The sequence below is a fragment of the Serinus canaria genome, chromosome 2, assembly GCF_022539315.1.
Source record: "Serinus canaria isolate serCan28SL12 chromosome 2, serCan2020, whole genome shotgun sequence".
Taxonomy (NCBI): Eukaryota; Metazoa; Chordata; class Aves; order Passeriformes; family Fringillidae; genus Serinus; species Serinus canaria.
The window spans coordinates 8,963,843-8,977,732 of NC_066315.1; the positions used below are offsets into that span (position 1 = coordinate 8,963,843).

General features: G+C 40.0%; 1 protein-coding gene across 1 annotated transcript in view; it reads left to right on the plus strand.

The window, feature by feature from the left end:
- The window catches only part of UBE3C (ubiquitin protein ligase E3C), a 70,683-nt gene extending 57,967 nt beyond the window's left edge, over positions 1-12,716 (plus strand). Inside the window, exons 20-23 of the mRNA XM_018909184.3 lie at positions 5,833-6,021; positions 6,118-6,184; positions 7,008-7,138; positions 10,246-12,716. Coding sequence (XP_018764729.2) covers positions 5,833-6,021; positions 6,118-6,184; positions 7,008-7,138; positions 10,246-10,416 — 558 coding nt within the window. The 3' untranslated portion in view covers positions 10,417-12,716. The remainder of the gene's footprint in view (positions 1-5,832; positions 6,022-6,117; positions 6,185-7,007; positions 7,139-10,245) is intronic.
- The last annotated feature ends 1,174 nt before the right edge of the window (positions 12,717-13,890 follow it).

A 13,890-nucleotide genomic window follows, 5' to 3' on the forward strand; every position in this document is an offset into this window, starting at 1 on the left:
GAAGATTTAATGTATTAGTGAGTTACTGAGTAACAAGGTGAAATGTAAGTTAAAATAAATATTCTGATGCTGTTTGGCTGGTTTTATAATTGAACATTTTACCCACAAACTATCAGCCATCTTTCTATGAGGCTCACTGCCTATTAATGTAGTCCAACAGAACCCACTGGTTCTTGTCACTGTCTTCTGCCTTTCAATGCAACAAGTCTCTTTTTATACTTCATTTCATTACCTTAATAAACCTCATATGGATAAACACATTTTATCTGCTGTTTGACTTGTAACCATTGCATACTAATGGACTGTGCCAAGGTAAGGCTAATTCACTTTGGGAAAAGAGCTTAATTTGCACTCCTTATGTTGAGTGTACATTATATGTAGTTTTCAGCTAAACAGCCACTTTAGTGTTTAATAAATTAGTGCCCAATAAATGCATCATAAATCTATCATTGTAAATAGCTCTGCTCATGACAGTGTCCATCCACCAATTGTGACACAAAAGCATTATCTGCAATGAAAGACACATTCAAAAAGGACTCTAGTGCCTCTGTCAGTAGTAGAAGGTAGAAATTCTATTATCAGTGTATTGATTCCAATCCTGTAATGTGCTTTTAGACCCCATTAAACTATTGTCAAAGTGCATTCACCAGAAGTTGAAAAAGGTACTTAATAATTTGCACATTAGACCTGCTAATTAGGGGAGCTATGCCATCAACCTTATCTTCCAACCCCAAATAGCTTTTGATAAAGATCTGTCTAATGCAGTGATACCAGCCCACATTTCAGCTGTTGGGTCTCCTGCAGAAAATGGTGGCCAGTAGCAAAGTCTCAGAGGAGGTCAGCCTGTGGTTACAGGTCTGTATATTGATTTAGTTTTTCCTTTTATCTTGTAGATGAGATGGTTATGAAAGGTCTGTAAGAATAAGGTTAGCAAATTCAAGAAAATACCTTCTCTTCTCAGACCTTTCTCCCTTCCACTTCTTTCAATGAGGAAGGCAAGTTTTGTGGCTGTCCAGGGCAAGAGGGAGATGTAAATACTCATTCCTCTTCCTTCAGAAATGTTGGGTGCTGTACTCAGAAACTCTGCTTGAGAATATCAGTCTCACACTGATACTTGAGAGTACATGGATCTCAAGTTGAGTGTGATCAGAAGATTCCATAAATAAAGTGTAAAAGCACAAATCCACAGAGAAGCACTGTGATAGAGATGGTAACAGTTTCTATAAAATTTATATCATACAGAACTTGGTTTTGGGACACCTTGGACTTTTTAAACAGGTGTGAATGCCATTGCTGTCACTGAAAATATGGTGACTCACCAAAGGGGAGTTCTTTGCTTTTGAATTTCTTAGGGGGAAAATTTTCAAGCCTTAAAAATAGTTTTGAAAGTTTCTGTCTTGACAACCTCTTTACTAGGATGTAGTGGCTTAGATGGATGATTTTAGAGGTTTTTCAGCAGCAATGAAATTAGGCTGAGGCTGAGCTTTCTCAGGCAGACTTGTAACACTTACAGAAAATGCATTCTTAGGCATTCATATGCAATCTCTTACCTGGAACTCCTGCATGAACATGTGGTAGGCAGATGACAGAGAAAGGGAAAAAAAACTTCATTAACTTCTTTTCAAAATGGGGAAAGTAGGGGTGATGTGAACAAAAGTGATCACAGCCCAAAAGATTCTCATCTTGTAGGAATTCTTGAATATCTGTAAGAGCTGTATAAAATTGCACTGAAGGTTCTGTGATTCTGTGAAGAGATAATGTGTCTTATGTCTTCATACATACAGACTTTTCTGTCCTCTTTTGGTATTTCTCTTTCTTTTTGAAGATGCACTTAGTGAGTAGGGAATCAAATTTGTCTGAATGATCTGAATACTTACCTAAATTATATCTATGGTTTGATTTCCTTTAGTGCATGCGATTTTGATTACAAACCAAGTTAAAATACTTCTTGTTTGTTTGTTTGTTTGTTTAAACTTAGATCTGCAGAATGGAAACAGATGACACAGGGCTGTGCTTTCCTCGTGTGGCCATCCCGGGTAACCTGGGTTATTGGCTTGCCCCATCTAGTGGCCAAGACTGCATGGATAAAATAAAAATGAAGTTGATGAAGTGTTTAAGATCTATTAAGCTGTGCTGTGGCCTTTTTGAAAAGGAACTCTTCAACAGTCATTCCTGACTTTTAGAATTAAGTGGGAATTCTACAATTCTGCTGCCCTTAAGTTCCTTTAATGCCTTGAAAACACTGAGTGCATCTACCCTTACTTCAGTGTTATGTTTACCAAGTGTTACTGGTTTCTGTTTACATCCTTCTTAACGTTTTTGGCATAATATATTTATTATTTGTGTTCTGTTATCCCTTTTCTTTTGGTCTTGGATGATACTTTGACACACAGCAATAAAATTAACCTCACACTGACAAACCCTGAAAATGGATAATTGGGTCTCTGGAATACCCCAGGAAATGCCCTTAACTGAGTGCTGTGCCTGTACTTGTGGCAGTGCAGGGCTCTAGGGAGGAAGAGCAGCTGCAGAAACGTTGCTGGGTCAGAAATCAAGATTTGCTACTTAAAAATATAAAAATGAAAGAAATAATGAGATTTAAAAACCAAACCAAAACAACTTTGTACTGTTTTCTAAAAACAGTGATCAGAAAGAGTGCAGCACCTTTTCTTTTCTTTGTTTTGAAGGAAGAACTTTATGGGGAAAGAATAGCTTTTTATTATAGAATGAATACAGCTTTCCTGACATCCCTAGAGCACTGTGGAGCCAGTGTTATTACAATGCAGATGTAAATTAATCTGTGTCCTGATTTCTGTTTGCTGGCCTGCAGGGAAGGTCAGACATTTTACTTCACCTAGTGCTGGGATGAATCCTAAAGTACAGAAGTTTTCTAGAACAGCCTGCCAGTAGTTCCCTTGGGCTATTTTAGGAAGGAGGTCAGTTCAAGCATCTTTCATTGTAGAAACCAAGCTCACAGAAATTGTTGTATGCACATGGAGTGATATCTGTTAGTGTAGTGCTGGTGTCCATATTATAAAAAGATGCTTGATGAGTTAGGTGATAGAAATATGCTCTAATGCATTTTAATAAGGCCTAATTCAGTGTGTCCATACCTCAGAGAGAGGGATTGTATTAAATGGTGTCAAAAACCCAAGGGATTCTGCAGTTCTGCGAAACAAGTAGAGAAGGTTTGTAAGAGGGCAGATAGTGAGGTATTAGTAATATTGAGGTCACAATACTGATCTGTTCGTGTGGAATATCACTGGTTGCTCTGATCTTGTAAAGCTAAAGAGGACAAGAATTTAAGAAGTAAGAGAAAGCTTTCTGGTCTTGCTAGGCTTTGTAAAAGGTATTTTGTAGGAGGAAATTAAAAGAACTGTCTTTAGTTCCATGTAAAAGTTTCTGGGAAGATTAATGAAGTTGCTGCCCTTAAGTAATACATCATGGATATATTTGAGGAGGAAGGAATGAGCTGATTAAACTCTTCAACACTGAAATAAGGACGACAGTAGGTATGAACAAAGTTTACCCATTGGATTTGAAGTGAAAATCAGAATGCTTGTCAATTATTGGATTAATCTGATGATTAACTGTTCAGCAACAGTAGTAAAATTACTACAGTGGATGAAACACTGAGAGCTCAGCAGTGCAGGGGCCCCTTCTCATCAGCTGTTTCCACTGTGGTATGGAACATGTCCCACACTTCTATTAATACTCCTTGTGGACTTTACCAGTAAAAATACCCTGACCCTCAGGCCAGCCAGTGACCCCAGGCACTGTACCCTCTGGAAATGGTCCCTGGCTGTGTCCCAGGCAGGGTGCTGCAATGGGTGGATCCCAGAGAGAGCCCTCCTGGCTCTTGTGTCCCTGGCTCTTGTGGAAGGAACAAGAGAATGTGTACAGGGTGTGAAATGGTGCCACCTACACTGACACCTTCCTTTTGCTTAATTCTTGCAGGAGTAGGGTTTAAGCATTATCAGTACCTGCACGCAGACATGGTGGAGTACTGATGAGTTTTTTTACTGTAGGAACTAACAAAAGCCAGAAGCTTGCAGCTGAAGGATTAAAGTGGGAAGTAAGACATATTTTTAACACCTATTGTAATTCAGGTTGTGGTAGCTTATCAAAGAAAGTGGTAGATACACCATCACAGGATTGCACATCTCTAAAAATGTGCTCTAACTCATTTGTGGATTTATGGAGTTGAATACAGGAATCTCTAGACAGAATCCTCTGGCCTGTGTCATCTGGGAGGTCAGAATTCACAGATCTTAATGGTTTCTTTTGTCTTAAAGAGCTATGAATCAAGAAAAAACCTGAATGCTCAAAAGCACTGTGAATTTTTAATCATACCATTTTACACATTTTGTTTAGGACATGAACAGCTTGCATTACTAGGTAGCCTGTTAGAAAAGAAGCTATTCCTGTGTTTAATTCTCTGCTCTAAAGAGGCCATTAACACCACATAGTGAAGCGCACTGTTGGTTTAAATGAAGATATTGCTGACTCCAGAGTGTAGGAAAAAACCAGCAGTTTTTGGAAGAGTTCAAAAGGTGACAGTATTTTGGTTTTTTAGGGTTTTTTTTATTCTTAAGTACTCTAATAATACCTTCCAATTGGGCTGCTGCTTAACTAAATGAACCTCATGTAGTAAAGAGTAGGATATGTGAAGGCCTATAGTGTTCAGCTATCTTTGAACCTGGTTTATATCTTAATGCAAGTACAGTATCTTTAGTTCTGGGGCGTTTCTTTAAAAATTCTCCCATACTGAGATACCTTGGTGTGCTTGAAGGACAAAAGTTGAGCTTCCCAGTAGAAAAACAATACTTAGGCTTGATTTGTTTGGTTGTTTTTTTTACTTTCATTGAATATACTGAGTTACAACAGTACATTTTCTACAGGACGAATTGTGAATGCTGAGCTTGCAGTTTTGACTCAGCGGTAATGCAGCCTCTAGCCGGGTTTTGGGGTGTCCCCAGCATGCTGGAATGGATCTGGATAGTGCAGTCCTGCTTGGCACAGGCTGTCCACCTGTCTGAGTTCCCAAGCAGTTCTTAGCCACAGGCAGCCTCAGCAAGCTTAATTATATCAGCTCTTTTAGGGATTATCAGCTCATTGGGATTTCAGCTCTTTGCTTGCTAGGTGCCAGTAGGCAGACGCAGGGAGAGAGAGGAGAAGGCTGTATAAGGTTCCACAGTGATGTCTTTATTGAAGTTTTCTATGGAGGTTCTCAATGACAGCTCTTCTCCTGAGCTGGGCAAAAGTAGGGGTTTTTATAGGATACAGGGGGTTTAGAAATTGTCCAATAGTAAAGGTCAAAGGAAAGTGGCCTATAGTCTTACCAGAGAGATAAGCAAGGGTCTGAAGGCGGAAGAGAGGGGCTTCCAAAGTCCAGTCAACGTGACTTGGCATTTCCTATCTTAGGCTGCTGAACACCAGGGAGCCCTTGCAGGCTCTGGGGCCTGCTACAGAGTGGACATTGCTTTACCATAATGTGACCCTGCAGAATTCACTAGCAGCAGTTAGGGAGGAGCCCAGCCAGTCAAGCACAGCTTGCCTAATCCGGCTTTCTGATGACAAACCATGGGGCTGTGTGATGAGCTGCATTGGCAGCTGGATGTCTGGGTGCACAGAGTGTGCTCTTACACATAAACAGAGAAAACCTTTGTAACTCCTCCTGATCTTCTATCTTTCTTTGAGGTGAATATTCCTGAGTGTATCCTAGCCAGCTTCAAAGGGATACATCACTGACTAGAATGTTTTGCAGCCCCATTTCACAGTTAGGGCACAGAAGTGCAGTTTCCCAGGTGATGAGAATGGCTGTGTTTGTAGGTGGTTGAGCTGAAGCCTGGTGGGAAGGACATTCCCGTCTCCAGCGCCAACCGGATCGCGTACATCCACCTGGTGGCGGACTACAGGCTGAACAAACAGATCCGCCAGCACTGCCTGGCCTTCCGCCAGGGGCTGGCCAACGTGGTCAACCTCGAGTGGCTTCGCATGTTTGATCAGCAGGAAATACAGGTACTGTGCTTAAAGCTGCACAAAGCAACTGCTCCTAACAGAAATAATGGCTGATTTCTGTCTCTAATGTAACGGTCTCATTTCCTTTGCCGTTAGGTTCTGACTTCTGGTGCACAAGTTCCTATTAGTTTGGATGACCTTAAATCTTTCACAAACTATTCAGGTAAGCATATTTTACTTAGGTAAAAAAAATCTGTTATGACTGACTTGAGAATAACTGAATTTGGTTTTCATTCTACCTCTTAAGAAAAAGTTGCAGGGTCATTCTTGTTACCTTTGGCCAAATTTGAAAATTGGCTAAAATTGCAACCCGGTTTTATAAGTGGTGGGAAATTGAGATACACAGTTTATTTTTTTCACATGCTTAAATGCAAGTTTATGGCCAGATAATTTGAGGGCATTTATTTTCTAAATTAAAATTAGACTGATCTGAAAATAAATCTGCAAATTACTTTGGGATAGTAGTTTCTGCTACCTCATTTAGATACTTGCCATTTCTCAGACACTCTGAAGAGAGATCATATATTTTCCTTGTGAAAAATGCAAGGTATCTTACTTAATGTCCCCTGCATTTATCATTAATGTAATCAAAAAGTAGTTACCAAATCATCAGTTCACATCTGGGCTTACCTCAGGGTGAGCGGATTCATTCAGTAACATCCTGGGTCTTGCAGATTTTGCACACTTTTGGAGTGAAAGGCAATAGTCTGAAGTTACTAGCTAAATACTAAACTAAATAAGACTAAATTAAAATAGGCTGCAGTGAAGAAAACTGCATTTAAGAAGCTGAGGGATAAAGTAGCCATAGGTAAGCAATGAAACTGAAATTGCAATGATGACAGATCTGTAAGTACCAGAAGTTAGCAATACAAGCCTGCTGGCTATAATATCTTCCCCAAACCTTCAAGGTTGATGCTAGGTTTTCTGAAGAATTTATTTCTTACATAGAACTATTCTAGCTGTAAATCATTTAAATCTCATTGTAGGTGGCTACACAGCAGACCATCCTGTAATTAAAATATTTTGGAGAGTTGTAGAAAGCTTCACTGATGAAGAGAAACGCAAACTACTCAAATTTGTAACGAGCTGTTCTCGACCCCCTCTTCTGGGCTTTAAGGTATGTCCTCTGACTTCCTGGCAAGCTTTTAGAAATGCTGCAGATGTTGGTCCAAGTTTTTCTTGTCTAGGAATCTACAGTTTGAGAATACTTGTCCATGACTACAGAAACAGCTTCAGTGTTTGCATTTGCATGTATAATAAGTACAGTTTTAAAATATGTAATGAAGTGTTCTGTTGCTTTCTATTTTAATGGCAAAATTAGATAAGCCTGCAAATCACTGATTAGAGCACTTGCTGCACGTGATGGAAGGTCTTTGCTGCCATTTCATGTTGTGCAGAAGGAGAGTTGCTACCAGTTTCGAACAACAGGTTGAGTTAAGGCAAAAGTCAGGCAAAAGAGAAGTTAGGTTATAAAAGCAATTATGAAGTTTGATCCTCTTAAATTAACCATTTGAAGCAGGACGTGTATTTTCTTCTCTTCTAATTGCCATTTATCTGCTTGAAGCTCTCATCTCATTACCCTTAGCAGCAGAATATTTAGCTGCAGTCTCCAGATTGCTATTTACAGGGACACTTTAGTGTCAAAATCTGCTATATTGCTGATAAAACTAAAGAGAGGCCAAGGCAAGGTGAAGACATTTTGAAACTAAATTCTGGGGTTGTTTTACCCATGAATTTCAGTGGACTGCAAAATTCTGGCTAAGTACCAGCCATCACATCATTTCCTCTAAAATATGGGAACATTCAGTACTCTGTGGTGATGTTACCATGTGGATGGATGGGCAACATCCTCCATCTTCAGTATCTGTAATCTATAGCTCAGCTACACTCCTTTTATAGACATCTAGGATTGGAGGTGGCACTTTCAGTTGGTAATTGATCTGACTGTTCCATGTGTCAGCTTCAGGATGAAATGATTCATCTCAGACTCCCCAAAATATGCTAACCAGGTGCCCTTTAACAGTAAAGAGTGTCTATAGATATGGATATGGAGACAATGGACATGGCTGTTGAATCACATGAATCCTGTCTCTGCTATTTGTCTATTGATTTATGTGATTTGTCATTTGAAAGTCTGCAGGCTTTTCTCCTAAACCCCCCAGCTCCATGCAGATCTCACTGTACAGTACTCTAGCAATGAATAGGATTTTACAGGACAGCAGGAAGAGCAATTGGAAAACTCCAGGATGAGACCAAGATAGAACAGTGCACATCAGTCACATTAGGAAGGGAGAATTGGGAAACAACTGGGGAAACCAAGGAAGCAGAGTTGCCATTCGTTGTCATCCTCTTTAATTACAAAGGGAGAGGAGGAAGTGCAGATGTAGGTATCCAGCTTTGAAGTATCCGGTGTGACATTTGAAGAGATGGAGGAAGTGAATCAAAAGTCTAAAAATAATAAGGCTGACAGTGACACACTCAAAAGAAAACCTAAATGTGGAAAGCTGCAGTTTGTGTATTCACTTGGGAGATGGGCCACAAACTGCCTGTAGCAGACATGGCTAGGAAAAAGTGGAAACAAATTAGTCACCAGATTTTCAGCCTGAAAGCAGTAAGTTAAAAGATGAATTGACTGTACAAGGGGCTTGCATGCTCAGCCACATGCAGCAGTGTTGGCAGAGGAAAGCAGCTGAAAGGGCATTAGAGCCGCTCTGCTGGGCAGCTCTGAGTGGGACCTCAGCTGTCATGGCTGCAACAGGACCTGTGAACAGGGATTTACCTCCAAACCTGGGGCTTGCCAGGAAGTGTCTGCCAGGAAAGGCAGGAATGTGTTGGTAGCCCCTGACAGTGCATTGTTTGGAGCTTGGAAGGTGCAGAGTGTGGAGCCACAGGAGTGCTGAGTATTGCCAGCCAAGTGAGCATGAGAACCTGTTCATGTTGATGGGAGACATGAACACAAACCATCTTCAAAATCTGTTTGCACTTCTAGTGTTGTGCTGTATTTTTCTGAGAGAAACACAATTTCTGATTCTTGCTCTAAAGTTTTGTGTATTTCTGGTTCTCACTCTGAAATTTTCTATATATGTATTATATTACGAGACCAGCATGCTTTAAGTCAGTGAATGTTGATTTAAGATTAGGAAATATCATGATGGTCATAGCTTATAGATAACATGGTTTAGCTTTGCATCGTTTAAAAATGTTCAACTTCCATTGCCAGAGTAAGGTTCAGAATAACATTTACTAAAGCTAATTAAAGTTTAATAAGTTTAATAAATGTGATTGTTACAGACCAAAAAAAAAAAATCATTATAGTGTGGTTGAAAATTGTTAAGTTCCAATCAGGTCACATAATAAATTGATGATACTTTTCCCTTCCAAACTATTGCACTTTCCCGCTGTACAGTATTTAATTATGCAACAAATGGTGCCCTTGGCATGACATTTCAATTTAGAACTCCATTTTTCTATTTTTAAAGCTAGAGTAGGGGAATTCAATTAGCATTTTGAAAGGAACACTAAAAATGCAACATTTTAGCCATGAAATACTTTTAAGGCCTCCATTTGAACAATAATTTAGCTTAGAATCTCATTGACCTTTTGCCTTTGAAGCTGGATTTTTTTTTGAGTTTCTGAAATCAGAACTTTTTTACCTCAGGCAAGCTTTTGATAAAATGAATACCATGTTGCTAGCAAAAGCAATGATTTGGAGGTAATAAATAAGTATATTTTTCACTACACTACTTTTTGGAAGATGATAAATGGGATATTATTAAACCACTTAAATACTACATACAAAACCTCTTTAAAATATGTTCTTTAGATCAGTAGTTAACACATCAAAGAATAATCAGGGTTTGACAAATTTTTATCATTACAGACTCACTATGCACATTGATACTATGTTTGTGTAGCATGTAAATTTGTACCATAGACTGTATGAACAATAACAAGTCATTGTATTTTCCTTAGAATCACATAAATTGCTTTGTGTGTTCCAAATGAGTGGATCTCGTTGGGACAAGGCAGAAGGAGACACTACACAATTCAAGAATGGTTTTGGTGGTATGAGGAATGAAAGAAATGCCACTTGAGTGTCATTGTGACAGGTTTTCATCCAGTGATTTACTTTGTAGAAATGTGTGCTAGCTACTACAGGGTAGTTTTGGCTTGTATACCTTTTTTTGATTTGTGGTCATTTTTTGTTTTGGCTGCATCTTCCAGGAGTTATATCCTGCATTTTGCATTCACAACGGAGGATCAGATTTAGACAGGCTGCCTACTGCCAGTACCTGCATGAACTTGCTGAAGCTTCCTGAGTTTTATGACGAGAACCTGATGAGAAGCAAGCTCCTCTATGCCATTGAATGTGCTGCTGGATTTGAACTCAGCTGAGTCCAACCCATGCTTATGTGAATGATCTGCAGAAGAACGAACCAGTGCCTACTCTATAAGCAGCACCCATACCCGAGCAGTTTTAAGGGAATTCTGTCTACATTTCTGCAGCTCTTGTGTCTTACCAAATGCCCTCAAATAGGTTTCATTTCTAAACACGATTTCTTAGTTAGCTTCCATTACTGAATATTGCGTTGACACTGCTTTATGACTCAAAACAATGAATGCTGTGTGCAGTGTGGCTGATTTCTGTGTTTATGTGAAGAAAGAGCACATTTAAAGAACAGTGACATCTCAGTGAAATTAACCAAAGATGAAGCTTTGGCTTTGTGCTGTTCAAACATAAATAATTTTGCAAACTGGCAATAAAGCTGTGTACTGTGCAGTGCATTGGGATGAGACAGGGCTAACATCCGGTAATTAATCTTTTACAAGGAAGGCGAGCAGATGTTTGCAGATATCCCAGAACTGAGAGGATGAAAATGCTCATTTCTGACAACCTAACATTGTAACTTATATCGTAGAGTTGTTTACAAATCATGGAGAGATGGGCAATCACCAACCATGTGAAATTCAACCAGGGCAAGTCCTGGGTTCTGCTCCTAGGACGGGGCAGCCCTGGCAGTGTGGACAGACTGGGGAATGAGAGGTTGGAGAGCAGCTGTGGAAAGGGACCTGGGGCTCCTGGTTGATGGCAAGCTGAACATGGGCCCCAGGAGGGCCAACCCTTGTCCTGGGAGCATCAGGCACAGCACTGCCAGCTGGGAAAGGGAGGGGATTGTCCCCTCTGCTGTGCATTGGGGCCGCCTCACCTCAAGTGCTGGGGGCAGTTTTTGGTGCCACAATATAAAGACATTGAGCCATTAGAAAGCATCCAGAGGAGGCCATGAGGGTGGTTAAGGGCCTGGAGGGGAAGCCATGTGAGGAGGGGCTGAGGTCACTTGGTCTGTTCAGTCTGGAGAAGACTGAGGGGACCCCTCACTGCAGTTACAACTCCTCATGAGGGGAAGAGGAGAGGCAGGCACTGATCTCTGCTCTGTGGTGACAGTGATGAGACCTGAGGAAACAGCATGGAACTGGACTGGGGAAGGTTCAGGTTTGGTATCATGAAATGGTTTCTCACCCAGGAAGCGGTTGGGCTCTGGAATAGGCTCCCCAAAGCAGTGGTCACAACCCCAGGTCTGCCAGAGTTCAAGAAGCATTTGAACAGTGTTCTCAGACATTTTTGACTCTTGGGGTGTCCTGTGCCAGGACCAGGAGTTGGACTGGATGATCCTGATCAACCCCTTCCAACTCAGCCTAGTCCATGATTCTATGACAGTTGTTGCAGAACTGATTTTGATTGATACTACCTTCCCTCAAGATGGTAGACACTGAGATAAAATGGGTGTAATATTCCATTTGTGCTTTCTGAAACACTTTGAAGAGAACGGATTTGCATTATTTTAAGTTCAGCCTTTGCTGCATCATTATCACTTGGACACTGTTCTAAATGGATGTGACTTTCCAGGTTTTCTCTGTCCTGTTTCTGTCTTTTGTGCCTGTACAGGTTTGTTGGTTGGTTGGTTGGTTTTAAATGAATCAGTCTCCTATTGCATACAGTACATATAGAAATCACCACTTTGGAAAAATATACATGTAATAATTATTAAAGTTATTTGAACCAAAGTTATCAGGCTTTATCTTTTATATTTGAAGCCTGTGGTGTTCACATTCCTTTTCCCTATCATTTCTTTCCATCTTAAATGCCATATCTGTGCTGTAGACACTAAACAAATTAACTTTTTTTTGTGATTAAACAGCTTTTATATCCATTTCCCTGCAGTATTTCTGCTGAGAAAAGTAAGTGGGAATATGCTGCTTAATGTAATTTGATATCTGGGGAGAAAATTGCTCTCACATGGAAGGAGCTGATCCTCTAACAGTAGGCACATCGTAGGGTTTCGTATGCAAACTCTGGGGAGTTTAGAAAAGGAATTATAGTTCAGACTGTAAGATTCATCAGTCCATCCCTCTGAACTTTACCTTTATATTTTAAATCATCAAAAATTGCAATCAAATTTGTATTCATCTCTTATGCAAAAAAAATATTTTGCTGTTACTGGAAACTCTGCTGGATTTCCTATTTAATAAGCAGTAACCAGCAATATCCTTTTAAATGTGGGGAAACTGAGTGGTTTTAAGATGTTTACTAGTAACCATATAAAAATGTATAATTTCTTAATTTGGGTAATAAATGAAGTGTTAAAATACTATTTGTAGTCTTGATGTACAGAAATAAAATGATTGGTTTTCTTTTTGGTTTTGCTTTAGGCTTTTTATTTATGTTAAATGTTACATGCTCAACCTATTCTTTATCCCAAATTCTTTTCTTGTATATTTTTCTACATAAATTATGAAACTTGTAAAGAAGTTGAAGAGATCAGTAATAGTGAAACTGCCTCCTCCTAATTGCAAAACCTGAACACTTCTTTTAGATAGCATTATTTATTTTAGAACCTAATGCTTTAAATATTTTGAAATTATTTTTCAATTCCATTATTTTGCTACATCGAGTAGTGTTGTATCTGTATTTTGTAAAATTAAATTAAATTTTTCTATTAAATATTTGTATTTTGAAGATTGTGTTGGAGTCATGCCAAGTACTGGTGACTGATACTGTCCACTTTGTGCTTTTGAAAAGGAGCCAGTGCCCACTATTGCTGTCTGTGGCCAGGAGAGCAGCGGGTGCCACAGGGAGGGTAGGCTGGGGGAAGTGTGACTTGCACAGAGCTGTAACTGCAGCAATCTCAGAGCTGCAGAAGCCTTCAGGAGAGAACTTGAGTTTGCTGGCAGTACTCTGATGTTTTATTTCTTTGTTCTGCAGCACTTGGTGATGTTTGTGTGTCCTGCACATGAAGTGTGACACTGGCACAGGCAGGCCATCAGAACACTTGTGTTTCACTGGGCACAGGCTGCAGGTCTGTGCAGCTTCACCACCTTCAGGATCCAGGCTGCAATGAGAGGAGAGTGGGGCTTTCCCTGGCAACCAGTGCTTCCAGCTCTGCCAGCTGCTCTCAGACAGGCAGGATGAAGCATGAGTTCTGCTTTTCAGTGATCTATTGCTGGGTATTTTAGGGAACAGCAGGTAAAGGTGTGAGAGGTAACAGTCATGTCCTGAGGAACAGGGGGTTCAAAATGATCTCTTGTAGCACTTACATAGCAAGAATTGTTTCTACGTGGAACTGGATTTTCTGGATTTTAAAAGAAGAGCAAACTCTCCCCCAGTGGTGATGCTCCCAGGGTTAAGATAGGCAGAGGCAGGAGCACTCTACATGCAAGCAACCTGAAATTTTATTGTGGATTTAGTCAGAATTAAAGCAGTAATAATTATGAGTTTGGGGTTGGTTTCTGCACAAGACAACAGACAACCTTCCTTAAAATAAGTTTCTGTACTACAGTGTTTTTTCGTCCTAGTTCAGTACTTGCTTTTTG